At 45.6% G+C, this 26283-nt stretch overlaps 1 protein-coding gene across 1 annotated transcript; it reads right to left on the bottom strand.

The window, feature by feature from the left end:
- Positions 1 to 24785, bottom strand: LOC132996556 (dystrophin-like). The gene is made up of 17 exons (XM_061066854.1): positions 24667 to 24785; positions 16392 to 16453; positions 16188 to 16262; positions 14347 to 14548; positions 14169 to 14254; positions 13867 to 14024; positions 12621 to 12787; positions 11783 to 11894; positions 10845 to 10981; positions 9594 to 9632; positions 8508 to 8573; positions 5811 to 5876; positions 3488 to 3646; positions 1653 to 1896; positions 1380 to 1494; positions 957 to 1046; positions 1 to 119 (listed from the first exon to the last, which is right to left on the bottom strand). The coding sequence occupies exons 1-17, from the start codon at positions 24684 to 24686 to the stop codon at positions 1 to 3; spliced, it is 1917 nt and encodes a 638-aa protein (XP_060922837.1). The 5' UTR covers positions 24687 to 24785.
- Between the last annotated feature and the right edge of the window lie 1498 nt (positions 24786 to 26283).

The following is a 26283-nucleotide window of genomic DNA, read 5'->3' as shown; positions in this document are numbered from 1 at the left end:
TCAGAGGGGCGGGGCCTCGTGCTGTTCGGCGCTCTGCTCGTCCGTCATCACGCTGACCAGTGACTCCATGGCACGGCCCAGGTCATCGGCCATGTGGAACAAACTGCCGATGCTGGGACCTGGAGGGAGAGAGAGAGAGAGAGAGAGACTTAGATAACAGAGAGACTAGTAACCACACACACGCACACACACACACGCACACACACACACACACACAGTAAAACATGTAGAGTGCTGTTAATCAACCAGTTGTTGATGTTGTCACTTCTCAAAAAGAATCTCCAGGCGAGTGTGGAGTGATAAACTGTTCGGACCTGGTTCAAAGTTCCACTCAGAGGAGAAGGGAGGATCCAGAAAGAGGCAAAGCAGTGAATGTGAAAATGATTTCCATGTGAATCCACTCCTCAGTGCGACGAGCAGATTCACTTTAATGGTTTCTCACCTTACAGAGATAACAAATTCTATTATACCGCTGTAAAGAACTCAATAGAATGTTCTTTAATCTAAGGCCATAAGAATAATGGAAAATATGATACAGCTGAACGTATATGCAAACAGTACTTTATACAGACACACACACACACACACACACACACACACACACACACACACACACACACACACACAGCACTACAACACAAACTCTGTTCCCTATGTGTGAAGAGCAGAGTGACAGAGGACAGAGGAAATTAAAAACAGGGTGGAGAAAGTTGAGCCACTCACCTCTCATGGGTGTCCCCTTCTCCCTCCTGGCTCACGGAGAAAAGGAGGAAAGGAAGGAAAGACAAGAGGACAGGATGAAGGAGAGTTGAAATCAGCCTCAAATCAAGTGAGAAAGAAAGACGTCTGATTCCTCGCTCTAATACGTCTGGAATATCTAAAAAAAATCTCTCTTATTGTTTATATATCTTTATCATTTGCAGAAGATGTACGTGAGGTGCTTGTGTTTTCTGTACCCTGACTATGAGGGAAGGAATTGTTGAGCTGTTCCATCACTTCCTCCAGCCCAGATGCATCTTGGGAGGGGCTGGACAGCTCATCGTCACCTGGAACAGGAAGGACAAGGAGATTGTTTCCATTATGAGAAATCTGCTTCTTAAAATAAGTCACATTGTTTAGGTTGGGATCAACAGACACACACACACACACACACACACACACACACACACACACACACACACACACACACACACACACACACACACAAATACAATATGTTGTCACAGTGGAGTTTAACCACGTCTCACAGCGTGTTCTCTACATGCTGACACACAGTTTGACATCTTGCATCTATTTATATGCTCTATGCTTTTAAAGAGGTTGATGAAAATTAAAGGAGGTCTGTCTGTGTGTGTGTGTGTGTGTGTGTGTATTCTTACCCATTGTGTCAGTGGTCTGGCTGGCTGCCACACGGAGCAGAGGGAGGGAGGAGTCTGAGCGCTGGGAGGAGGTGGAGGGAGAAGACAGAGCTGTGCCGTTCACCTTGGAATCCGTCTGAGACACAAACACACACGAGACGGAGGAAGCTGATTAACCTACTTCACTGGCGGGAAATTCACATTCAATGAAATGCTCAAATGACATTAATCCAGGACATCTCTCTCTGTGGAGGAATCACTGCCTTGCTCAAGGGCATCGTGCATAGTGTGTACCTGCTCCAGCAGCTGTCTCAGCCTGTGCAGTTGGGACTCCAGCTGCTTGTTGTGGTCCTCCAGGATCTGCATCCGGGCCTCCAGACGTCCTTTGTGCTGCCGCAGCAGTTTGGCCTCGGCGATGAGTTCGGCGTCGCGCGCGCTCTGCGGCGACGCCGGAAGCATCTCTGGCGGCGAGGGCAGCGGCGACAGGCCCTTCCTGTCGTGGGCCTTCTTCAGGCGGTCGTACTCCGATTGCAGCTTCCTGCAGCAGAGGAAACAGAGGAATAGAACACGTGGATACTTCTTGTTAAGGATGTCAAATAAGCAGCGGGTGAGATTCAAATTTGATAACAATACCACAGAAAATGAATATTTCACAGATTTTTTTCCTAAGGGCATGTCTAGGCGTTTTCCACAAAGGCCATTTGGAACTATGGTAACCAACTAGGCTAAAAAGGCTACTTTTACACTCAAAATCATACTTTTATATAAAAGAGGCAAAACCGGTCATATGGTTTAAAATGTATACAAATAAACATCTTTCATGTTGTTTACACCTCGATGCTGGCTGCGCTGAGATTACGCAACAGCTGACTGTGGCTATTCTTTGATGTAATAGTGTGTTTTGGACTGATTATGTTACTGGATTGGATCGTCTGGACCTTTGTACCAAGACTGTTTTCGTTGGAATGTTATCGATCTGTGGATTAATATGATGCTTCTTAGGTGAGTGACGTCGACTTTGTGATTGTTTTTTTTTTGTGTTAGTGTCTTGACTGAGACGTTAACTGTACCGGCTGTGGTGATCGGATCTTGAAATGGTCAAATCAGTCGAATCGGAAGAATCTTAGCTTTCTAATGATATGTTGCATCAGTATCTAGCGGTACGAGGCAGTTCTGAAAATAACAATGTTTGAGGCTTATCGGCAGCACCGGCCCGCCCGTGAGCCGGTGCTGCTTAACAGGTAAACATTAACAGTCTTTACTGATTTGTGTGCTTGGACTGATGAAGGCAGAGAGGAGGACACTGGAACCTGCCTGCTCTTACGAAGGGAATTTGTATGTGGGATGAAGAGTTATACAGTTAAATATGACTTAAATTTTCAGATCTCTTTCAACCTTTGGCACATCTTCACCTAAACATATCTTAAGAGGAATAAAACACACTTTGAATCAATTGAATGCACTCTGGGGATTTGCTGCTCCAGCTTCATGTGCATCATGTATTGGACCCACATCCACCTCTGTCCATCTGCTCGCTCTCTGCTGCTATTATTTACTTAATTTCCATCGCTGGTGCCAAGCCAATGCCAAGTCTCCACAGGCAGGCGGCATCCAACCTGAATCAGAACCCGGTGGAAACACGGCTGTGAAGGAGGGTCGTGTGACGCGTGTGGATCCACGCAGAGAGTCGCCTGACGTGTTTGTAACCTGCGTCACTGCTGAGCCTGGTATGACAAGTACCTTATGTCGGCTAATTTTAGATACTGTAGATATTGCTGGATGATATTTTCGTCATAATTTTCTCACTTCGGGGTGGATTTTCCTCGACGAAGCAAAGGAGACGATTTCCAAATCACCTCAAACTAGCTGAGAACAGGTCACAGAGTTAGCGAGCTGCAACAACACAACCATTTTGCAGTTCCCTGTAATTATCCTGAATCTTTTTTCTATTTGCCACAGAGACAAAGTTCTCACTTCGAATAAACAGTTTCAAGATGTGATATTAAAGTCTTATCCACATATCTGTGAATGTGTGTTGGTATTTGTGCAGAACCAGGAGTAAAGTTTGGAGTAAAGACATGAGGCAGCAAACAGAAGAGAATAAGTGAGAGATGGGTGCGCTCACTGACCTGTTCTCCTGCTCCAGGTCGTTGAGGACCCGTTCCAGCTCTCCCTTCTCCTCTGTTTCCATGGAGATGAGGATCTGGGCGGGGCTGCGGGGCTGGCTGAGAGGAGAGCCTTGGTTCAGAGACTGGCAGTAGTGCTGGATCAACATGTGCTCGTCATCGCTGCAGACACACACACACACACGCCCACACACACACACCACACACACCACACATACACACAATCACACACGTGCATGATTGCATGGACACGCACACACACACACACACAAACACACAGAGAAAGATGGAGAAAAGGAAAATCAGCAAGTGAATGACGCAGCAGGAGTGGAACAGGAGGAGAAGAAGAAGAGTCTAACACGGGGGGGGGGGGGGGGGGGACAGAGAGAGGGCCAGGGCCTGTCGTCTTTGGGTCCCGAGCGTTACGGAGCGATTCAGTCGGCCACGCTCTGCCGACCCGGAGCCATCCGACACGCGGCCCGCGGTGTGTTAGGAGGATTTTAATTAGGCCAGCTCTTTAGACGCTGCTGCGTACACTGCGCCGCTCTCAGCTCAGCCAATCTGCCAGACTGAATTCTTAAGGAGCTGCAGATATGTGCTGTTTGGAAACAACTAATTCCCTTCACGACGGCTGCTGACACGAAAGTAGAACTCATTATGAGAAGAGTGCGCTGCTCTCTGGGCTCGGGCGTCGAGTCGCTCTCCGCCTGTCTCCGCTGCTTCATCAACCAAACGGCGTTCTGCAAGTTGTGCTGTTTTGTTACTTTACTCTTTTTTTTTTTTGAAGTTTAATTACAGGTTTATCTTTGTAGGTCAAACATTTATTATTTATTATATTTACTACACTTATTTATCATCTAAAAACTCTGGACATTAATAATTAAAGTCAGCAGCTCGTCCTGAATACAAACCATTTTACAACTGAAATTTTAAGTACAAAATATTAAATTTGATTTTATACGATTTATGGATCTTTGCTTTAAAAGCTGAACCCCTGTGATATGAGTGCTCAATAAAAAATATATTCAAAAAAAATAAATAAAAATAAATAAAAGCTGCCAATGCGTGGTGTTTTTCTGTTCCTCTCTCTGTGCCCTGCAAAAATAAGTTTTACAGAATTCTTAAGAAGAGGGCATTTGAAACATATCATAGTAATGAGTGGAACCAGATAACAAACAAGGAGAATGTACCTACTTTACATATTTACAATCACAGCAATACTCATTACTTGGTCTGCTCAGTGTAAATGAGTTACATCATCATTAACCATAATCATCATGTCCCAATTAGAACCACTTATCCCTGAGGAGTGTATGAACACAGAATGAGAGCTGTGCTGGAATCACCTGGTGCGATCAGGTCCATTCAGGGACGAACAGTGACTTCACAGCATATTCACAACCTCTTAGTTTCTGCACACTTTATTGTGGTGTAGATTTAATCTTAAAAGGATAAAGCTGCCACTTTGACAAAGCTGCGACCTACACTCACACTAACAATTCACGCTGAATGTCAGCACAAAAAACAACAACAAGTCCAATGACCTCTCTGTAGACCTCCACAATAAAACTAAGGTGATGAATAGATATTCTGAAAAACTCACAAGGAAGATGTCAACTTGGGACGACAACAAGATTAGAGTTTGGGTCTATAAGAGCCGGTGTCTGTGTGCCGAAAAACAAAAAGGTGATTTCATCAGCCGCCCCTGGAGTTCATGTCAGTTTAAAACAGCTTAACAGAGAGAACCTGACAGATTCCATCAATCAGACCTTCATGGCTGAATGACAGGATGGAAGCCACTTTGAGGGGGAGACATGACAGCTCGCTCAGTTTGTAAAAAAAACGCCACGAGAGCCTGAGGAAATCGATTGTCTGGTCTGATGAGATTAAACTTTTCTTTGGGAACGCACTATGACTTTATAACTTGGATCACATCCTCCCTGCAGAGGAGCATGGTGGTGGCTTCTCAGCAGCACGGCCTGAATACTGAATAAAAATACTCAAAAGATCGAATATACAATGGCTTTTCCATCCATTTAAAATAAAGTTCAGTGTGCAAAAAGTGAAGGGGTCTGAATAGAATGTGAAGTCACTGTATTCATGTGGTTTATGATAAACACAAACCAGATAAAAACTGGAATATGAGCTTATAGAACAACACTGTACACATGTAAACATATTCATTGACATATCACAACCAGCCAATGAGAACAAAGAAGACAAGAGCCAGTTCATACACAGCGAGCCAATCAGTGAGTGAGTGAGTGAGTGAGTGAGTGAGTGAGTGGGGGTTGGCGAGACCAAACAAACAAAAAGCGGTTCTCACATGCTTTCATTGGGTGAGATACTGTCATTCAGATATGAGCCATTACGATTCTCCATTTCTGCTAACCTGCGGGGGGGAAGAAAGAGAGCAGTCAGTCCCAAACCCAGACGTTCTACCAGGAGATTCCACAGGGACAATCAGTCTCAATTCAATTCTTCAATGACAACCAATGGGTGCAAAGAGCAGCAGGAAGGATTGGGAGTTTTGTGAAGCACACATGATGTTTCTTTTGTGTTGGGCTGTTGACGTTCCTCTGCGGTTGCCACATGGTGTTCTTATATGATCCTTACACTATGTACTACGGCTTTTACACTTTATCTAATTGTGATGCAAGACAAACTCAAGCAAGTTGGCTCAAACTTCTTAATCAAAGAAGAGCAAAGGGTCCAGCCAGGGAGAGTTGGAATGGAAAGACACCGCTGGGACTTTGATGTTATTTCAAAGGAGTAATGAAGTAATTTGAAGGAGTAACTCATTACGACCCTTCTACATAAACCTCCTGGCTCTGCTTCTCCCACAGATCTATCAAGATAAAATGCGTGCGAGCTATAAAAAAAAAGATTTAAATTGCCATGTCGTTATCTCCACTACAACACTTTCCTGGTGGTTTAAGTGTCTACATGAAAAGTAAAGAGATTTCGGGTCTTTATCAGCGCTCGGATAAAATAAAAAGGCTCTGTGCTTTGCTTGAGGCGCCGGAGCAGATGGACTGTGACAGACTGGCATCTGCCCGGGCGGCTGCGCTCGTACTCAGAAGCTGCCGCATGCTACAGGAACAAGAGATAACCTCGCAGCCTGGGAGCCGTCCGCCTACTCAGAGCTTAATTATGTTACTTCTTCGCCCTACCACTTTCTCTTTAATCTGCTGGACGGTATCTGGAATCCGCCAGATCGGGACGTGACACAGGCTGAGAGCGCCGGGCCGGAGGCGGGGAGTGTGACTCAGCGTGTGTGTCCGTCAGCATGTGTGGGTTTGCTATATTTATATGAGGGTGTGTGTGTGTGTGTGTGTGTGTTAGCCCGAGGCAACAATGAGTGGTGTCAGACACTCTCTTGCAGGGATCAAACACTCGGCCCGTGGCTCAAACCTCACACTGACTCCGCAGAGGAATGCCAACACTGCCCGGCTGATTCAATGAGCGACTGATCAGCTGTTTGATGGACTCATGGAGTTATTGATTTGACTGCTTCTTGTCCCTCAGCGGCGGGTCGGTGGACCCAGTTAGGATCCGCGCAAACTGAAACCGAAGGAACACTGAAACATTTTGGTGAATAAGCTTTGATTGTGTCAGTGTGGCTCGTCTCCAGCCCAGTGTTGATGGATCAGGTTTCTGAGGCCCACATGCTGGCACGCTGGACGCTGCGAGCAACATCCCAGAGACATTAGCATATGCATGTGTTGGACTCTCGCTGCAGAACGCTTATTCACCAAAAAGTCCACACGTCACTTTATCATCGTGAGCAGATTCAGTTTCTACTGTTTGCAAAGGGATATCTTGACATTTGAGTTCAGCCTTTACACCATTCTTCATCTTCATCATTAGCCGACTAAAGAATCCTTTCAGCACGCTCAGCGTTTAAACCAATAGTGCTGCTGTGGTCAGTTGTTTTCTTTTATGTGAAACTGCTGCAGGGATAATATGTTCGAGAAACTTTTACATAACTCCTGGAGATAAAAATATAGTTATATGCAAATTTGTCAAGGTACCCCCATTCTCTATCTTTAAAAAGGTCCACAACGTGCATAAGCATCTTTCAAAGCATTGACATATACAGTCATGAATATTGTTGGAATATTGATCTCGAGTAAGATGTTATCCAATGTTTTGTTTTACTTAAATATGCATCAGTAATGTCCGTTGTCTCTTATACAGTAAGTCTATGGGTTGAGTGCTTTAATCAAGTGTTTTACACAATATGTGTATTTTTGTGATATGTGATCATTTTAGATGTGATGCTGTATAACATTTATAATAATTGTAATTTTTAGTCATTTGTTGTTTTGTTTGACTTTTTTCATGTGTATAATTACATGTTGACATGGAGGAAGCAGGAAAATAGTTTTTGGGATCTAACTCATCTTCTCTGGAGTGTTCGAAATAAGCCTGACTTCATATTAAACCATATTCCAACAAGATGAGCAAAAATTCTGACTGCATATGACATATGCCTGAGAGGCAGGCTCACATCATCAGTGTTAACATTTAATGAGATTACTCAAATCACTGGGCTCACTGAGTTGCGAACAGGAGGAGGAAAAGCATATTTCACGAAGTGGGAATCACGTATTTTGAGGTAAAAACACCCGTAACTAAAGGTCTGTATTGATCAACATTCGATTTCTGTGTAATGATCACGAGAATGTTGACTGAAAAGTTCCCCAAAACTTTGTCAGCACAGAATCAGGGCAACCGATCCCCTGTGAGTTAACGGCAGCCTGAACACAGTGGGGGGGGGGACGACAGGCATCCAAGTGCAGGAAGCGTGTTCTAGTATTTTCCCCAAAGTCATTATTCCAAATCACATCACTCAAAATGTTTTCTGGTGTCTGGAAGGGCTCCCTGGAGGAGCCATTATCTGTGACGCAGGGCCGAGGACAAGCAGCAGGGAAAACACAAAAGTCTAGCGTGAGGAAGGTGACATCCTCGTGTCCTGTTCGCAACGCAGTGAGGAGCTGCTGCTGAGGCAGAGTGTTACCGGCTGGCGTAGTGCTCGATCCGAGTGTGCGTGTCGTCATGTGAGAGCTGAGGGGACGAGCCGGGCCTGGGAGAGAGAGGAGCACACAGAGGGAAGGGAAGGTAGAGGCTCGTGAATGCAACCAGGAGGGACTCATTAATCCCAGTGCACAAGCACACAAGCCACATAAATCCACAGGAGAGGCATGGAGGGAGCGACAGTACAAGGCACGGATGTCTGACAGTGTGGAATGCTTTGTAAATAAGCTCCTCGCTTGTTCCCTGCACTCTGGGCTTGGAATACATTTGCCTTCACTTCAAAAGAGGCCTCAGATCTAAGATCTCACACCACGTCTGCTTCTTGCAGCTTCTCTAACATCATTAACCGGGAGACTCTTGAGGATTCAAACAACTTTTCCTGTTGTGCATCAGTCCTTGAGAAATGAGGGTCTGACTCTTTAAAAACACTCAAACACGAGTTCCTACCTCGACATAAAGGTGAAGGAGAAATAAAAAGAAAACCTGCCAGAGAATTACTCCTCAAGTCAGCGTAGCCTTTCATCCTGCTAATTGTTTAGTATTCACCTCCAGTGTGCCGATATAAACCATTTTTCTATCCCTCTCTTTTCTCATTCGGTAAAACATTCAAATGCTATTGATGACACATCTGCTTGAGGTATAAAGGTATAATTTATTCATTTCTTCTACCTTGTCCTCCTCTCGGTCTAAAAGTGGAGGTGAGGGAGGTGTGGGTGGAGGCCAACAGTCCTTTACAGCTCGGCATTGTGCTGCTGTATCTAAACCCTGCACACTCTGGGAAATCTATGTAGAATGAAGACTTTGTCACATTGAACTGTACATTGAGTTAACGTTACAGTATGAGCTACATCCACTCTGGGCTCTGTCTTCACCATGTTACTGTTAGATTTATATGATGTTACCGGAGCCCTCAATTTTCAAATTACATATTTAATGAGGAGCAACTTATCCCACGTAACAATCGGCTGATGAGAAGCAAAGACACCACGAGTGAACACAGTGGGTGTGTGTGTGTGTGTGTGTGTGTGTGTGTGTGTGTGTGTGTGTGTGTGTGTGTGCAGGTACTCACGCATGGTCTACGGGCCAGAAGTTGATCAGAGTGACGGGACTGCAAGACAAAAAAAACGTGAGATGAGGACACAGGAAGTGGAAGGACACTTCACCGCAAAGCATGGTGGGAGTTGAAGTATTTCTTATCATTGATAAGACATTTATTATGGTCTGCCTTTTCATAAGAAAGTCAACTAGCAGAAAATCCAGCCCGTGAAATATAACAAAACACACACATGGTGAGAGAGACCCGAACTTAACGTGTCCATGCAAAGTCAAGAACATTCAACACACACATACAGTATAAAACAGTGTATTGTTGCATCATATAACATCAAACTGTGTGTGAGTGTGTGTGTGTGTGTGTGTGTGTGTGTGTGTGTGTGTGTGTGTGTGTCGATATTCACTGAAAGACGATTTATGCCTGAAACTGTGATGCTTTGATAAAGGGTTTTATTTTGAGGATCCTCTTTATTCATAATGCAAAGTAACTGTGCGACAGATGTGCAGCTTTCCACATCTGTTCCACAGCACTTAATACTTGGCCTTGCATAAACAATAGGGAGAAGTTTGGCATCACAGTTAAGAGCCGATACTTCCATTATTGATGATTTTCTTTTCCTCTGATGAATGATTTATCTTTAGCCAATAGCGGTATAAGAGGTTGAGATAAATATTCATGACAGAGGCAGACTGAAACATCAGCGTGCTCGATATGATCAGCTCATTACAGCCGATCACAGGTATATTACTGAGTTTATACAGTGTGTCAGCAGTTAGGTGAATCTTCAGGTTTGTCCGACCACTTTTAAAACCTTGACTTCTGTATCCATCCATAATGAAAACTTGGGAACTATTTGCAAAAGTTGACTGAGCCTAACCCCCCCAATGACCCCTCTTACCCCTGCTGTTATGACATTTTAAAGGAGGAGTTTGGCCTTTAAAGAAATGTGATTAATGCGCTGGGACTATTTCTTGGCTCTTAGCAGTTGCCAGGCAAACGCCCGAGACGCCGGCCAGGAAATGGTCTCGCCCATAACCCAGTGGTTAAACTGCTTTCAAACTTTAATTTCAGTTTAGACTAAAGGTCCAGTGTGTAGGATTCAGGGGGATCTATCGGCAGAGCGTAATATTTAAATTCATGTTTTCATTTGTGTTTAATCACCTGAAAATAGGAATGGTGGTTTTAGCTTAGAATGAGCCAAATCTTATCCAGCTCCACAGCACTGCATGCATGTGTGCTTAAATGAAATGTCTTCATGCAACTCACGTCTCCATGTTGTCTCCCTCCAGGATTGTCTGGACAGGCAGGTAGCCCATGCGTGGGTGTTTCGCAAAGTAGCGCTTGGTCCTGAACTTGTTCTTCAGCACCTTGGCAAAGTCCCTGACATCCTCCCCTGATGTCGTCTGCGGAGAGACGGGACACAAAGGTGGCTTTGTTCAGTGCGTGGGAGTGGGGCACACACACACACCTTTAAGGGAACCTTTCAGGCCCGTTTGACTCTATTCACACGTCCAGTGAAGTGAACTTAATGCCCTCATTGTCAGTTCTGAGTGTGTCATTACATTTACGAGAAAGAGGAAACAGATTTACGCCTCTCAGTCAGTGTTTTTATTTCAGCCCTGGGTCTGGGCCGAAGAAATCAAACTTTAACCCTTTCTCTGCGACTTGAATAAGGCTCTTGTTATTCTCTGACTTTCCCTTAGGGCTATTTTTGAATATTCCAGGAATATAAAATAATTAGTTTTTGCAGAACACACTGAAAACAACACTGACATGATTGGGTGTCATCTTACACATTGCACAAAGTGGTACCAGGCTCAACACCAGGCGAGATGACAAAAGCAACACCTGCCTTCCAGCAACTCTAAACATTTGACTAATTATCATGGATCTTGTTGTAATAATAGTTGTGGATATGGAGAGTGACTGACTGGAAGCATTTCTTAGAATACGTCATTTCATTTCAAGTATAGAGATCCTGACTAGTTTTCCATCTGAGTTATTCGACAACCAACTCTGGTCTCATTTTTAATGTACAGACATGGGAGCTCATGTTTGCAGGATATTTACATCTTAGTCTGGAGGTTTATTAGTTTTCAGAATGTTTTTTTTTATCGCAAGTCTGGCTACTTTACATCCTCGTGGTTTTCATTTGCATTTCATTAACACATTGCAGAGCAAGGACATAATAATAATATTCATACCGGAGTGCAGTACTCGACCATGGGGTACTGCATCTTGTGGCCCTTGGCAACGCGACCAGAGAAGAAGCAGCTTTGGCAAATGTCATAGTTGAAATGTTTCAGACTCCGATATCTGGTGAGAGAAAGAGAAAAGATTGAAGAGAGGAAGAGAGAAGGGGAGAGCAAAGGTGGGAGGGGCAAATGTAAATAAAGGAAGAAGGAAGTGGAAGAAAGACAAGAGGCAGAAGAAGACAAAAGAGGGAAATTTATGGCTTTGTTTTCCCCAGGGTTTGGAGCAGTTAACATTCTTCCAGCCTGGTACCTAAATGAGAAATGTACTCCTTGGCCCTAAGACTCTATTAAAATTTATCACAGCTCTTGTCATGAAGCAGCGCAGCAACAACAGAGGAGTCCCGCCTCCTTTTACAGGTCCCAACCTTCCAGCTCCTGGGTTCCATCACTACTTTAAGGACCGGGGTTAACAAATAAGACGAGAGTTCTGTCATCGTAATCACGTCATCAATCATTCATATGTACCAGTGTGCCGTTTTACTACCAAGCCACTGCCGCTGAATTAGATTACGGCGATAAATAGGTTTACAAGCCTCTTCACAGCTGGAGCCCGACTGGTGACGGAGAGCGATCTCGTTTATCACGTTGGTAAAGTTAATGTGTTTTTACTTGAATAATGACGCAAAACAAAATGCTTTCGAGTCTTATGAGTTATGCACGAGCTCGCAATGGGCCTCATGCAAGATTATTGATGGTAAGACCTAAAACTATGATTTATTAGTGAATCCAGAAGACCAGTTAGCTGCGTCCTAAGTGCTTCTGCTGTGATTGGTTGCCTCCTCCGTACCTGAATCCTATGATGGGACACTCCTTGCAGATGTTGCACTTGGCCTGGTGCTTGGCCGTCTCAGCAGCAGCCACGCGGTGCAGGACGGGTAACCACACCATGGACTGGGGCTCCAGACGCATCCAGTCCAGGAACATGGCTGCCTCCAGCTCCGGTTTGTTGTTGGCCTGAGAAATGGGACAGGAAACATGGGAAAAGAAGGTACATTTTATTTTAATGCAGTGGAATATTTCCCCCTCTGGTAGAAATGAGCTGGAGGAGGAAATATAGACCATCACAAGCCCTTTTCCTTTACGTGTTTGTTTAGCTATGTATTAAAATTACACCACAAAATATATATCAAAATAAAAAGAGTCTCCTGAGAGTTGCAGAGACGGGAAACAAAAACAATAAAGACACGACATATTAGCTCCATGCATCACTTTCCCATCAGCAGAGACTCTGGGAACTCCAGGGGTTTGGAGTTTCCATGGAACTGATCCCCGTACCCCCCCCCCCTCCCCTCCCTTTTTCTACCTCACACCCACATGCACAGCACACCCACTCCACAGAGGAAGCAGCTGGAATGAATCTCAACTCTCTCCAGTTTAGGGCTGGATAAGTCCACCTGGTGTGCACGTGTGTTATGTTGACAAAGTGAACTTACGTCTCAGAGTCACTGAAAACGAGAACAGTGACAGTTTCTGAAATGATTAGAGCCAGAAACAAAACTTATATATTGTATGGACTGTATATTGTGTGGATGCTGTCCAATTTGTGTAAGATTTTCTTTCTGGCTTGCCAATAAAATTTGTCCTTGTTTCCATTTGAGCAATAACTCTGCAGCTGTAGGAGTTGATTTGTTTGATCCCCTCCAGTCTTGTCCATTTTATTCTCCTGTCTGACACGAACATTCACACTCCCAGCCTCCGACCATGTTTACCTGAAACGTTTCATCCTCTTATCCTTGTTCTATGTTTTGCCCTTAATTTCCAGCTTCGCTCTAAGTGACAATCTCGTTCTTTTCTATAAACAGACCTGATAAAGCCTGAAGTCAACAAGTACTTAGATGCTTGGTGGGGCTGTGGTAATATGTGGCCTTCATCTGGACGGCCTTAGGCTTCAGTGCGAATAGACAACTGTCTAGACATCTGAATAATATATGTAAATAATACATTTGCATGACTCTGTAGAAAGTTTACGTAAAATGCCAACTCAAGAACTAAAAGTTGAAAGTGCTGCTGTGTGTTGTTTGTGTGAGACTCACAAACTGGAAGCAGCTGCGGACGGACGGCTCGATGTTGGAGCCGCCGAAGGAGGCGACCTCGCCGAGCTGCCGGGGGATTTGGATGGAGTCGTGGAGGAGGAGGCCGAGGCGACGCTGGTCACAGAAACCTGTCGCACTGGCAACCTGTCTGAACAAGACTGGAGGAGGGAGCAATGGGGAGGAAGGGCAGAGGAGGATGGAGAGAAGAAGTGGGAGAAAATAGGGAATTAGAGCAGGAGATGGATTGTGCCGATAGACAAGTGTAAAAGATGAACATCATGCAGTTAGACTGAAGGACTCACATCTGTATTTATCCTCCAGGTGAGCCTTGCAGAGCGAGATGATTCCAGTTTTGAACGACAGAGTCCGGATCTTTCCGGTGCGACCACTACCACCACACAACATGAGAGAATATGTTAAATCTCAGTGAAGTAATGGGGAGGTTCTCTACGCGTGCATGTGAGGTGTTGGTGTACGTACGTGTCGTAGACGTTGAGCAGCCAGTTGAGACACATGTCCACGCACAGCGGGACATTGACAAGGTGCGAGTGGCTCTGCTCCAGCCGCTGGTACAGGCTGGTCAGACAGGTGACCAGCTGGGAGATGTCCAGCAGCTGCTCGTTCTGCTTCAGGCCGTGCTGGTCCAGCACCTCGCACACCACGGGCATGCTCACCAGGTCCACTGCAGACACAAGGGGGGCGGATGGGAGGGGAGGGGGGGGTGAGTTCTCACACTGCGGCTGCGCTCAAACCGTCTTTCAACGAGACCGGACACTTAAATGTTCAAAGTGTCCTCCAGCTCACTGCTGCTCAAGGACAGCAGTGGGGGGGGCGGGCTTCCCTCAAGGGATCCATGGAATATCACATTATTCATCTTTGTTGTTCATTAAGTCCAGTTAAGGACAGAAAGAGGAGGAGAGTGTGATTATACTGAGAAAAGGCCAAACACACTTCTAATAATCCCGGCACCAGCGATAAATCGTCTCAAGGGTAATCACTGTCTACAAATGAGCAGATTCATACTTGTGCTGAACTTTTATTTTGCAAGGTAATATGTTTCTAGTTTTAACATTTAGATTAAAATTTTAATGTCTTCTTGTCATAACAAGTCCAGATTTCTACCTGAAGCCAAGTTAGTTGATAAATGTATTTTTAAAGACATTTTTAGAAATGAAAGGGGACGACGAAGAAAGAAATGTTTCGGAAACACACAAACAAAACACAGTAGAGTTTCAACCAGCACGCTGCCTTCGTCATGGTCTAACCTCCAAACCTGCTCATTTGTATTTTTAGAACAGCGAACACGAATAGTGCTTCTGTACGCTACGGCTGCAACCGGCTATACGCCTTCAAACATATCACACACATAACAGCTCGTAGGCGGTCACACTCTCCACAGATCCACCGGCGAGAGACGAGAGGGATGAGTAAACACACATATGGACACACACACAGGGAGCAGATAGAGCAGGGAGGCAAAGACGATACAAGGAGAGAGACTAAAAAGGAAGACTAGGGACGAGGAAGAAGAGGAGACGAAGAAAAACAACATGGCATTAGAGTGAATAGAAAAAGGAAACATGGAGATGGAAAGTAAGGGAGAACAAAGAAGTGTAAGAGGGCTGGAGCGGGATGAGAGGAGCACTCCTGATGAGGAAGTACTTGAAGCAAGGGGCAAAAACCTCTATGTGACGCATACAGCACAGTTATATATACACATCCTGTACTCACCAAGCACTTCACCAGGAAAACCTATACATCTGCATTCATGCAATTAGCCAATCAGCCAATCATGTGGCGGTGACAGAATCCTGCAGCTGCAGCTCAGGAGCTTCGGTTCATGCTCACATCAAACAGCAGAACGTGATCCCAGTGAGTTCGACCACAGCATGGTTGTGTGAGTGTGGGTTTGCTGAACAATCACGAGAGTATTCACTGAGGATATGGTAAGTCAAAGGAGGAATGGCCAGACTGGCTGCAGCCTTCTTTGATGAGTGGGCATTTCTGCTGAGGCTGCAGATGGTTCGGCTCAGAATCTGGCATCAATAGCAAGAATCCACGGACTCAACCTGCCTCCTGTCACCGGTCCAGGCTGCTGCTGGTGTTGTAATGGAGTGGGGAAGGTTTTCTTGACACACTTTGCCCCTTTATTACTAATCAATGGTGACTCGAAGGCCACAGTCTGATGTCCCAGTAAACTCCCAGTAACTCCCAGTATAACAACGCTCCATGTCACTAAATCCTGCTTGAGAGCAAAGGAAGAAACTACCTCATGGTAGTATGGTGTTCCTAATAAAGTGCTGTCGTCGGAGGATACTTACAGCAGAGGGCCTTCTGCAGGCGCCGGAGCTTCATGGCTGTCCTGTAGGCCGAGAAGCGAACATTGTTCAAGTCGGCTGAAGGATGGAAACAAGAAGGAAGAACAAAGCACAGTTAGAGATGATGAGGAAGTGTCTTACTTCTACTGATTGGACTGTGTTATTCTAATCCAACTAAAACTTAGAGCGAGAGAAGATGCATCCTACCCAGAGACTGGTAGAGCTCGGCCATCTTGGGATGGTCCCAGCATGTTGTCTGGGTCTGGTGGCTGGAAGGAGACAGAAGAGACAGAAAGGTCAGATGTTGAATTGATCATCAATTGAGGGAAACTCAGCATTAACCTCCTTGGAATGATCTTTACTGCTAATTGGGTTATACCTGTAGCAGCCATGTTAGCTACTGGTCAAATTGAATTCCCTGCAGACTTATTACAATGTTTGTACCATCTTAATTTCGCAATTTGCTAACAATGAATGAGCATTAAACACTAGTATAGGTGAAGCTGAAGATCAGAAGACTTCATCAGAGTTACAACACTTCATCCTTTCAACATGGAGGGGTGAGCCAAAGTTAATGACAATCCATCCAAGAGTTGACATTTATATTTCAGCAAAGAGCAAAAATAAGAAGCCCATGGCCGCAGCAGATGGGAAGTCAGGGCATCACTGGAATCAGAAGGATTCATCTGCTGGGAACATTAATGTCTGGATACGATTTCCGGGCAATTTCTCCACAGGCTGGACAGAAAGCGCCGGACAAATCCACCGAGACTGTCGTTACTAAACAAACTTTTTATGGGGCTGAAACGGTATTTATCACGTATTTACTTCTTGTAGATTGTATATTTTATTTCTAATAGGAAGGTAAATAATTGAGCGTTTGCTTATTACTGCTCACAAATGCATGGATGTGTCCTAAAAAAACCAGAGAGGAGATAGAGCGGCCTTCTGGGTAACACAAAAAACGAATGTCAGTCGCTCATGAATTAGATCAGCTTCCCCCGAAATCCCACGCTATGACATTAATCCCGTTGTTTGTACATTTCTTTTCTCCATCTCATAATCTGAGGAAATAACAACCCACTGTGGCACGAATCCACACAGGCCCCCGCCACACATACACACACACACACACACACACACACACACACACAGACACACACACACACACACACACAGGCTCCATCCTCCCAGCATAACAGTGGCAGAGAAGTGAAAGAGGCAGAGGGAGAAAGAGAGATAGATGGTTGCTGTGTCATTCTCCCCCCGCACACATTCTCTCCTCGTGACTGCTGCTCGCCACTCACAGGAGATTCGGCTGTGTCTTTGTGTGTGTGTGTTTCTGTGTTGGAGTCAAGCAGATTGAGTGCACAAGTGAAAAGAGACTCTGTGTGTGTGTGATTTTCTTCTGAACAGCGATGAGGGATGTGTATTTTCTCCGAAACCAGAATAAATGATGGCAACACAGTGAGAGATTTAAAGAATTCAAGCGTCTCAGACAAGGTCCTCAAACCCGTCCGACACTTGGAGCTGCTGTTGAATTTTGTCGGCGCGCTCTTTGTGTATTTGTCTGCTCAGGGGTAAACGCTAATTAGCCGAGTTAACTTCTCTGTGACCCGTGCACTTGGCGAAATAAAGCGCTTCTGACAACAATTTCCAAAGGACAAAGAGAACAATGAGGCTGTCACAGGAGATGAATCCGGCCCAAAGAAACCAGAAGATGACACACGCAAGAAAACGGCTGTCAATCGTGATGCTTCACCCTAATATTGAAGGCATCACATAACTTATTAAATCAGAATAATAAAAGTGATTTGATGTGTAGTTTGACTTTTTAGTTTGGCAGGATTTACGACCTGAACCGCAGCCAGGCACCAGGTTCATGAAAATACACAGTCTATTCTATGGAGGGTGAAGAAGCTGGAAGAAGCTTTGTGTCGGTATTTGCTGCAGTTGTACAAAGGACAGCTCCAGTTAAATCCAAAGATAAGTGTCATGACCTGAGCTCTGATTTGCATTCCACGAAATCCATAACACCCACTTAAAAATAACATGCCATCTAGAAATCATTAAAACTCTACTTATTATAAGAAAGTAATAATGTTACTGTAAAGCAAAGAGCAGATTTTCCTGCTCATTAGTTCCACTTAGCTGCTGTGGAAATAATTGTTGTACTAACATGATAAGAAAATCTTGTTCGCTAATTCGGCTGTATTAATAACCAAGTGCATCCAGTTAGTTAGGCTAAAATAAATAAATGAATGCCAGAGATGTCTGTGCAGGGTGCATCGAATATTTGAAGTCTTTCACAGGAGATGGAGAACAGTGGAATATGGGGAAATGGTTTCTAGTCCCTTCCACTTTATATGTCAGATGGTTAATAAATAGACATTTGGCTCCCTGCAGTCCTGGAAATGAAAGAGGCTTCTTATCCCAGAGTATGCATCAATCTGTATGTGTGTGACACTTTCATCATTAAGTTAAATATAGGACATTTAAATTGCCTATTCAGTGCCAGTAAATTTAAATATTAGAGCCCTCTCGTAGCTGACGTGAAAGTGAAATGAGCCGAGAACAAGAGCTGGAGGAGAGACCAGGATATATGGACTCCCGATTCCCGTTTCTTCACCACAGTATGTGATCCTGCTCGCATGCATGTGAAGAGAAGGTAGAAAGAGGGCCAGGCCAGAGAATGCCGTGGGTGTTGAGGATCATTGAGGGACAAGGATCCTGCTGAGCGTTCTGCCGCAGACTGTTTTCAGACCTTAAGCGTGTCGAAGCACAAACGCTACCCTGCCCAGCTTGTTAAAAGCACACGTCAAGCTGGTCATACACAAGTGCACCTGCAGTTAACCTTTCTGTGGGAGGCACATACAAATAATAATCCATATCCTGACTTTCCCCCCCCCCCTGCATTGCCCTTGTGTTTCTCTCTCTGGCCTTTCTGCCTCTCTGCCACACTCCCACTCCAGATAATGAGGAGAGGGGTCCCGTGGTGAAGAGCTACTTAAAAATCTTCTGAGCTCGGAGTCTGTGCAAACAGTAGCTCAGTCACTCAGCTCGTCATTGAAGTGCTGCTGCGAGCCACTCGGACCGATGTTTAGAGCGACCGCGCGGCATCGAGCACGCAGCGGCTTCCTCTCACAGCTCTGTCGTGGCTCGGAGACGTACAGTAGGACGCTGACTAACCCTGGAGCAAGGCCGTAATAATTGATTACTTCTATTTTCATAAACCTGCGATGATCCAAGCCAGTTGATTCCCTAAACCAGGGGCAACAATTAATTATTAACAGCACAAAACAGAAGAGAGTGCATTCGGCTGATGTGCTTATGTATTCTGCAGTGGCACAAAATTCAACCTGTAAGAGAAAGACAGTAATGACTGATCATTTTTTGCAGAGATATAATAAGAGGCAATTTAGCAGGTACTAATGTATATAGTAATGGATTTAGTTTCAGCTGCTTTAACCCTAACCCAAGTCATTAAGGCTCCAAGCTTCAATAAACATAACGGCCATGTGGCTTCATCCTGCTGCAAACAGACACTCGTGATGGAAAGTTATTAAAGATCAAGTGATGGAAAAGTCAGATTATTTCTTAAGGCTTGATTTTAAGCCGTATGAGACATTCCTCGGAGGAGCACGACTTAAAGAGCTGCAGTCGTTCTTCGACAAACAATAACACACCACGTGTCGTCACACACAGACATGTGTGAGCACACAATATACCACACATTGCAGTTAACAGGCAGCTGAATAGCTTATTGCGGCGCTGACAGATAGGCGTTTTAAATAATGGATTCCCACAGAGGCACGAGTGTCACTTCTCGCTGCAGTCAATTACGGTTCTTGGGTGAATGATTAAAGGTGGTTTATGGGCGATGGTGATGTCTTCCTCTGCCGATCATTGAGAGCGAGCCCGGCAGAATGTTTCCTGCACACTCGGCTTCTGAATGAGCTCAGACAATGGCCTTCAGAGACGGGACGTGAGCAGGAGGGAAACGCGAGGGAAAGAGAAAGAGGCATGAAAGCTATATTCATCAGCGGGTTATTAGAGGAAGCCGTGTGTGAAAGACCTAAAAGCACCAACAGAACCCGATTCATCACACTGAGCTGCACGATATATAATCACGTCACTTTCCCTGTGTTTGTTTAACATAATGACGGGGGGGGGCTATTTTAGAAACACGATACATTTTTACATCTTAATTCCACATCATTAGATTTATTATTACTAGGTGATTAGTTGTTCTCTATTTTTCTGGTTGTTAACAACGACGGCCGATCACTGTGGTTTTTATCTAATGTTACTCAAACTGGAGGAAATGTATTTGCTGGGAACTATTTTGAGCTGCAGGTTAATCCACATTTAGTGCTCTGCTGAGTATGTAGAGCAGCAGACTGTGTCAAAATAAACCACAATGCATGTTCATGGGAAAGAATCAAACTGAGAACTCTCAGTCTCTAAAGGCTCTGTACACATAGATTTGTACATTTTATCTCTCAAGCTCCATCAGATTGGATTGAAAACCCCTCTTGTCCAGTCTCTCCTCAGATGTTCTGGGAGGTTTAAGTCTGGACTTGGTCTGGTTCACTCAAGGACGGTCAAAGACTTGTCCTGAGGACACCCCAGTATTGTCTTGGCTGCACGTCACATCCTGCACAAAGGTGAACCGCCTGCACAAAGGACGTCTTTGTATTTGGCTGCATTTGCTTTTCTCATCCTGACCAGTCTCTGTGTCCCTGCTGCTGAGAACAAACCCCATGGGATGATGATCAGAAGCAGAACGGTGTCATTTCACCCAGTGATTACCACTTGTACCCGTTCACACTGAAGACAAAAGCCAGATGTTAGAGGGGGCTGCAGGTTTTGTGTTCAGTGTGAAATGGGCATTGGACTGAAACCTGTCCCTGCACGACGATCCTAATGCTCGTTTGTGTTTGTTTAAGATATTAAATCTGGCTACGAGTCGTGAGCTTGTGGACCGGGGGGTGCGTACGGGTTCTGTCCCTGCTGGGGAGCGAACAGCTGTCTGCAGATCTCTGCTGATGTCCGTCAACACAAACTGTGCAGATGAATTAGTGAGCAGACGTCCACTCGCTGTCCTGTCGGTGCCCAGAGTGATCATTGAAGTGGACGTCTGTGGTCGGTTGAAGGATCTGCTACTGACAGTCAATATGTAGCTGTGTGGGATATTTATTATGTTAAATATGCAGAATGCAAGTGGTGGAGAAGTTATTCTCAATCAACTGTTTTCCAGATATATACACAGTGCAGTTTGTGTCATAGATGTCATTTTCCTAGTTATGTTTGGCAGTGACGCGTCTAAAAAATTAAGACCCATTCGATCTGGATTTAAGACGGTTTAATACTTTTACGATCTTTTATTTGCAAAAGTACATTGAGGACAGTTTGAGACTTTTATCAGAATCTGATGTAAGTGAATCCTCAGGGCTGTGGACACTGTGCCCTTCTAGTTACGGCCTCATGTCACACAGCCCAACAATCACAGCGCTGCATTAGCTGAGCTCTCAGCACTTTGAAATAACAGTGTAAAATAGTGGCTTTGTCACAAGTGTCATTTCTATATGATCACGTGGATGCACATAAAGCGAAGGCCTCCAGAAAACAAACAGTCATCCCGGTGCAGCGGCTCCTCAGCGGCCGAGGCTCGATGGAACAATTTCATTCCTCGCCCATTTATTTACTGTGTGACCTTTGGCAAATGTTTACGTTTTCACAGCCTCGGCTCGCCGTCCTAATCAATGTGGCGTTGCATTAAAGGAGAGGAATAAATCCTTTGATACCTTTGGCTTCACGAGGGGTTGAAACGACAGGTAAATAAAAGACTGGGAACAACCTTCGTGAAACAGCTCATTGGCTATTTCATCAACCGTTTCAAAAGCAGTGAAATCTAATCCGTCATCGCCGTAATCATCAACAGAACAATCAGCTCCTGTTTGTGTGGGTGGATATTTTCAACTTCAGCCTCCTGCATCTTTCATTAGACCCATTCTCTAGATCCAGGAAATCTTCGGTCTTATTTGAAAACACAACCCCAGGCCTTCTGAGGATTCATTTTCCCAGGCGTGACGGTGGATCTAGTTTACTCACTAAATTGAGCCAAAAGAGCAGATGTTCTCTCGTTCTGGATGTTCATCTTTTTACAATTTGGGTTTGGAGCAGCAGGATTCCGGTGGGTTAATTATCACCTGAAGTCTAACACTGATGATTATTAAGTATCATCTGAAAACATCTGAAAGCTCCTTGTCAGAATGTCTCTCTCATCACCGGCACTCTGTAATTCATTTACTGCATCTGGTTGGTTCGCATGTGCCCATAGGTGTATTTTTATTATGAGCTCTTGCTGCTGCAATCCCCCGGAGACTGTTTAATTTATCATAACTAATTCAAACATGACACCTGACCAGGAAAGGCTCGCGGCTCGTATGTGGGAAAGTTTCTTCCATCGCTGCTCCTGGATGCAGAAATTCAGCCGGAAAAGCCGGAGATTACGCTTGAATGGAGCCAGAGGCTGATAATCATCGACACCACATACAAAGACAGCAAACACACAAAGACATAACAGTCATGCCTGAGCATGTCGGCTCTGCCATCCGGCAACGTGAGCTCCATCGCTGTGTGAGTGTGTGTGTGTGTGTGTGTGTGTTCTACCCATCAGCTGGATTTAGTCTGTGTGCACACATGCTCTCTCTCTCTCTCTCTCTCTCTCTCTGTCTCACACACCTGCATCACATTGCTGCCAAAAACCTGCATCCTCTGCTCTCATTTCACCAGCTCACAGGTCTGCACGGCTTTTCTTATCAGGACCTTGTGTGGACTTTGTATTATTGTGGACGGCCAAACCAAAACCTTATCTCTGGCCTCAACAATGACCGATTCATGCCTAACCTTAACCAGGACCTCCGAGATGATGTTCTCGGGCTTTAGTCCTGATAAGGTCAGGGATTCTTTTGGAAAAGGCCCTGAAGAGGTGAAAATGAGAGCACACACACACACACACACACACAGACAGACACGCACACGTTGATATTTACAATGCAAGACAACTGTACCCCACTTATCAACAGATGATCTGCACGTAGGAGGAGATTCACTCATAGACCCAAAAAATCCGCTGCACAAGAAAATGGCCTGTCATAATTACCCATCACATTAGAACCAGCACTGGTCCAGTCATGTGCTGCTTTGCTGGCTCGGGGGTGATAGTGTTTTTGACTGTGAAGGAATGCAACACAGCGATAGCCTTGCAGAAGCTCAGCAAATGCACCACACAAATAAACAGAGGAACAAATATCTGGGTTTGCAGCGTTGGCATGGACGCGTTCACGCTCCCTCCAACCCGACAGCAGGTCTGGAGGATTTTTAGAATAAGGACATGCACGGTTCCAGGGGAGGGGGGGTGGGGGGGGGGACTGAGAGCTTCAGTGACCACACACCTCGTCTGCTTCCCCGGCAACAAGCACCGGCTGCAGCCGCTGTGCAGAGAGGAGCTGCTCGGGACCGAACATTCTCCTGCATCTCTCTGATTCAAACTCAAGCTCATGTGGATGTCTCTCTGTCCCTCCTCAGGTCTCTGTCCCTCTCTGTCCCTTCTCAGGGTTCTGTCCCTTCTCAGGTCTTTGTCCCTCCTCAGGTCTCTGTCCCTTCTCAGGTCTCTGTCCCTCCTCAGGTCTCTGTCCCTTTCAGGTCTCTGTCCCTTCTCAGGGTTCTGTCCCTTCTCAGGTCTTTGTCCCTCCTCAGGTCTCTGTCCCTTCTCAGGTCTTTGTCCCTCCTCAGGTCTCTGTCCCTTCTCAGGTCTCTGTCCCTTCACAGGTCTCTGTCCCTCCTCAGGTCTCTGTCCCTTTCAGGTCTCTGTCCCTCCTCAGGTCTCTGTCCCTCTCTGTCCCTCCTCAGGTCTCTGTCCCTCCTCAGGTCTCTGTCCCTCCCCAGGTCTCTGTCCCTCCTCAGGTCTCTGTCCCTCCTCAGGTCTCTGTCCCTTCTCAGGTCTCTGTCCCTCCCCAGGTCTCTGTCCCTCCTCAGGTCTCTGTCCCTCCCGGGCAAAGAACCCATCTCCAACAATCGGCCACGCAACGCATCGGCTGCAGCCCTGGTGACATTCAGAGGAGATGCGTCCAGGGGAGGACGTGCACGTACGAGCTGAGATCTGTGCACAAGTGAGGAAACCCTGCACGTACACACGCACGTTCACACGCACATCTCAGTCCCGATGCAGCCCAGGTCCAGTTGGTGAAACATTCCCACGCCTATTTTTGCGCATATTCCGTAGAACCGTGCGTTATCTGCGGAATGCGAGGAGGGAGGGGGGGGGTCTCCGTGTCCCCGGCACACTGAAGCCCCCCCCCCCCGAGAGCCGCTTTACTGCATTACGACCCGCACAATTACCATCATAATATCGCACCCCCACAAGCAGTCCCCCCCGTCCCCCCCGTCCCCCCACACCCACCATCCCGGCACTCACTTCCGAAGCTGCTCCCGCATCGCCGGCCCGATCGCAGCCCTCCGAGTCCCGGGGAAACGAGCCGAGTGCCGGGGAACGGATCCGAGGCAATAAACCCCCCGAGCCCCTCCGCGGTCTGCACAGGCACCGGAGAGAGAGAGAGAGAGGGGCGGCCGAGATCACCGTGTGAGTGTGTGTGTGAGTGTGTGTGTGTGAGTGTGTGTGTGTGTGTGTGATCCTCTGTGCAAGCAGCAGCGGTGGGCTGCAGAGGCTGAATGGCCACAGACACATGAGGGTCCTGCCACCGCAACACAGCAATACTACTTCCTGCCTTCTGCTGCAAAGTAAAAGCTCTGGGTTGACTCACAACTTGCAATTTCTGGTGCAAATACTCTGCTATTCGTGTTTGGCTTTCCTATTCTACAGATATGACGAGTTGATATCACTGGTTAAATCCTGTTGTGATTTCTATACAGATTACAGATTCTGCAAAATCGTAATACAAGGGACAAGATTCTGGGGATGTTAGAGCAGGCTTTGGTTTCCTGCAGGTAAACAGTCCATGTGGAGAGTTAAAAATGTAGAACACACTGTCTTCTTTTTAATTTATCTGCATTTGTATGCACATAGATGTTAATAGAGTTTATTATAAATCTCGCCATTCTCCAAAAAGTCTGTGTGAATATTGTGCGGCGAATGGAAGACGGAGTCGTGGACCTGATTTCCACCGTCTACAGCAGAAGACTGAAAACTATCAGACTCATTCGTGTATCACAAACCTCATCCACACGTCCACTTGCTCACTGGGAATTGGGAACATTCTCCTGCAGTTTTCTCACACGGGCTCATTCAGACTTTTTACTCTGGGCTCTGAAAGCATTTTCTTGAAACTGTATCATTACATGATAATAAAATCAATATAACCAGCGTAACAGATCATGAATAAATAACTGAATGTAGAATCAATGTTTAAAGGCTATATGACAAATGATCTGCACACACACAAAAAAATGAAGCATCACCAAAGCGACTGATATCGTTGATGCTTCTATTTTGAAATATACCTCCCTCCACTCCCCTGCTTCACCCAGCTATCACATGGTAACTTGACACAGCTCAGCTAGACAAGGCGGAGCTGAGGCTGCCTGCCTCTGCCTCCCTTCCCCCATCCCACTGTATCTGAAAGCAAAGGAGCCTCGACACCATCCGAGGAGGTTTTTCACCTCCCTGACAAGAGAGGGAGTGGGAGAGAGAGAGTGAGGGAGAGAGGGAGGGAGAGGAGAGAGAGAGAGAGCGAGAGAGAGAGAGCTGCTCTGCTTTTCAAGAGACACACAGATTCACACATTCAAGGCCAAGGAGAGAGTGAAAGACAAGAGGGACAGGGAGGAAGAAAGAGAGGAAAAGAAGCAAAGACCGTAAGAGAAAGGAGAGGTTGAAGGAGATAGAGAAGTGCTCCACTTGCTTTTTAACAGAAGAGAGGAGAAGCAAGAAGAAAGGGAGAGAGAGGAGGAGGAGGAGGGATCAAGTGTGTTCAAGGCTGGAGAATTAAAGACTGAGTTGCACCAGCAAAGAGACACCAGCCTATAATTTATAGGCAAGTCTCAACTGTTATTTTATCCCCCCACAACATTGTGTTTA

The sequence above is a fragment of the Limanda limanda genome, chromosome 23 (genome assembly GCF_963576545.1).
Source record: "Limanda limanda chromosome 23, fLimLim1.1, whole genome shotgun sequence".
Classification (NCBI taxonomy): domain Eukaryota; kingdom Metazoa; phylum Chordata; class Actinopteri; order Pleuronectiformes; family Pleuronectidae; genus Limanda; species Limanda limanda.
The sequence above is the reverse complement of the archived record's forward strand: the minus strand, read 5'-3'. Positions and strand labels throughout refer to the sequence as shown.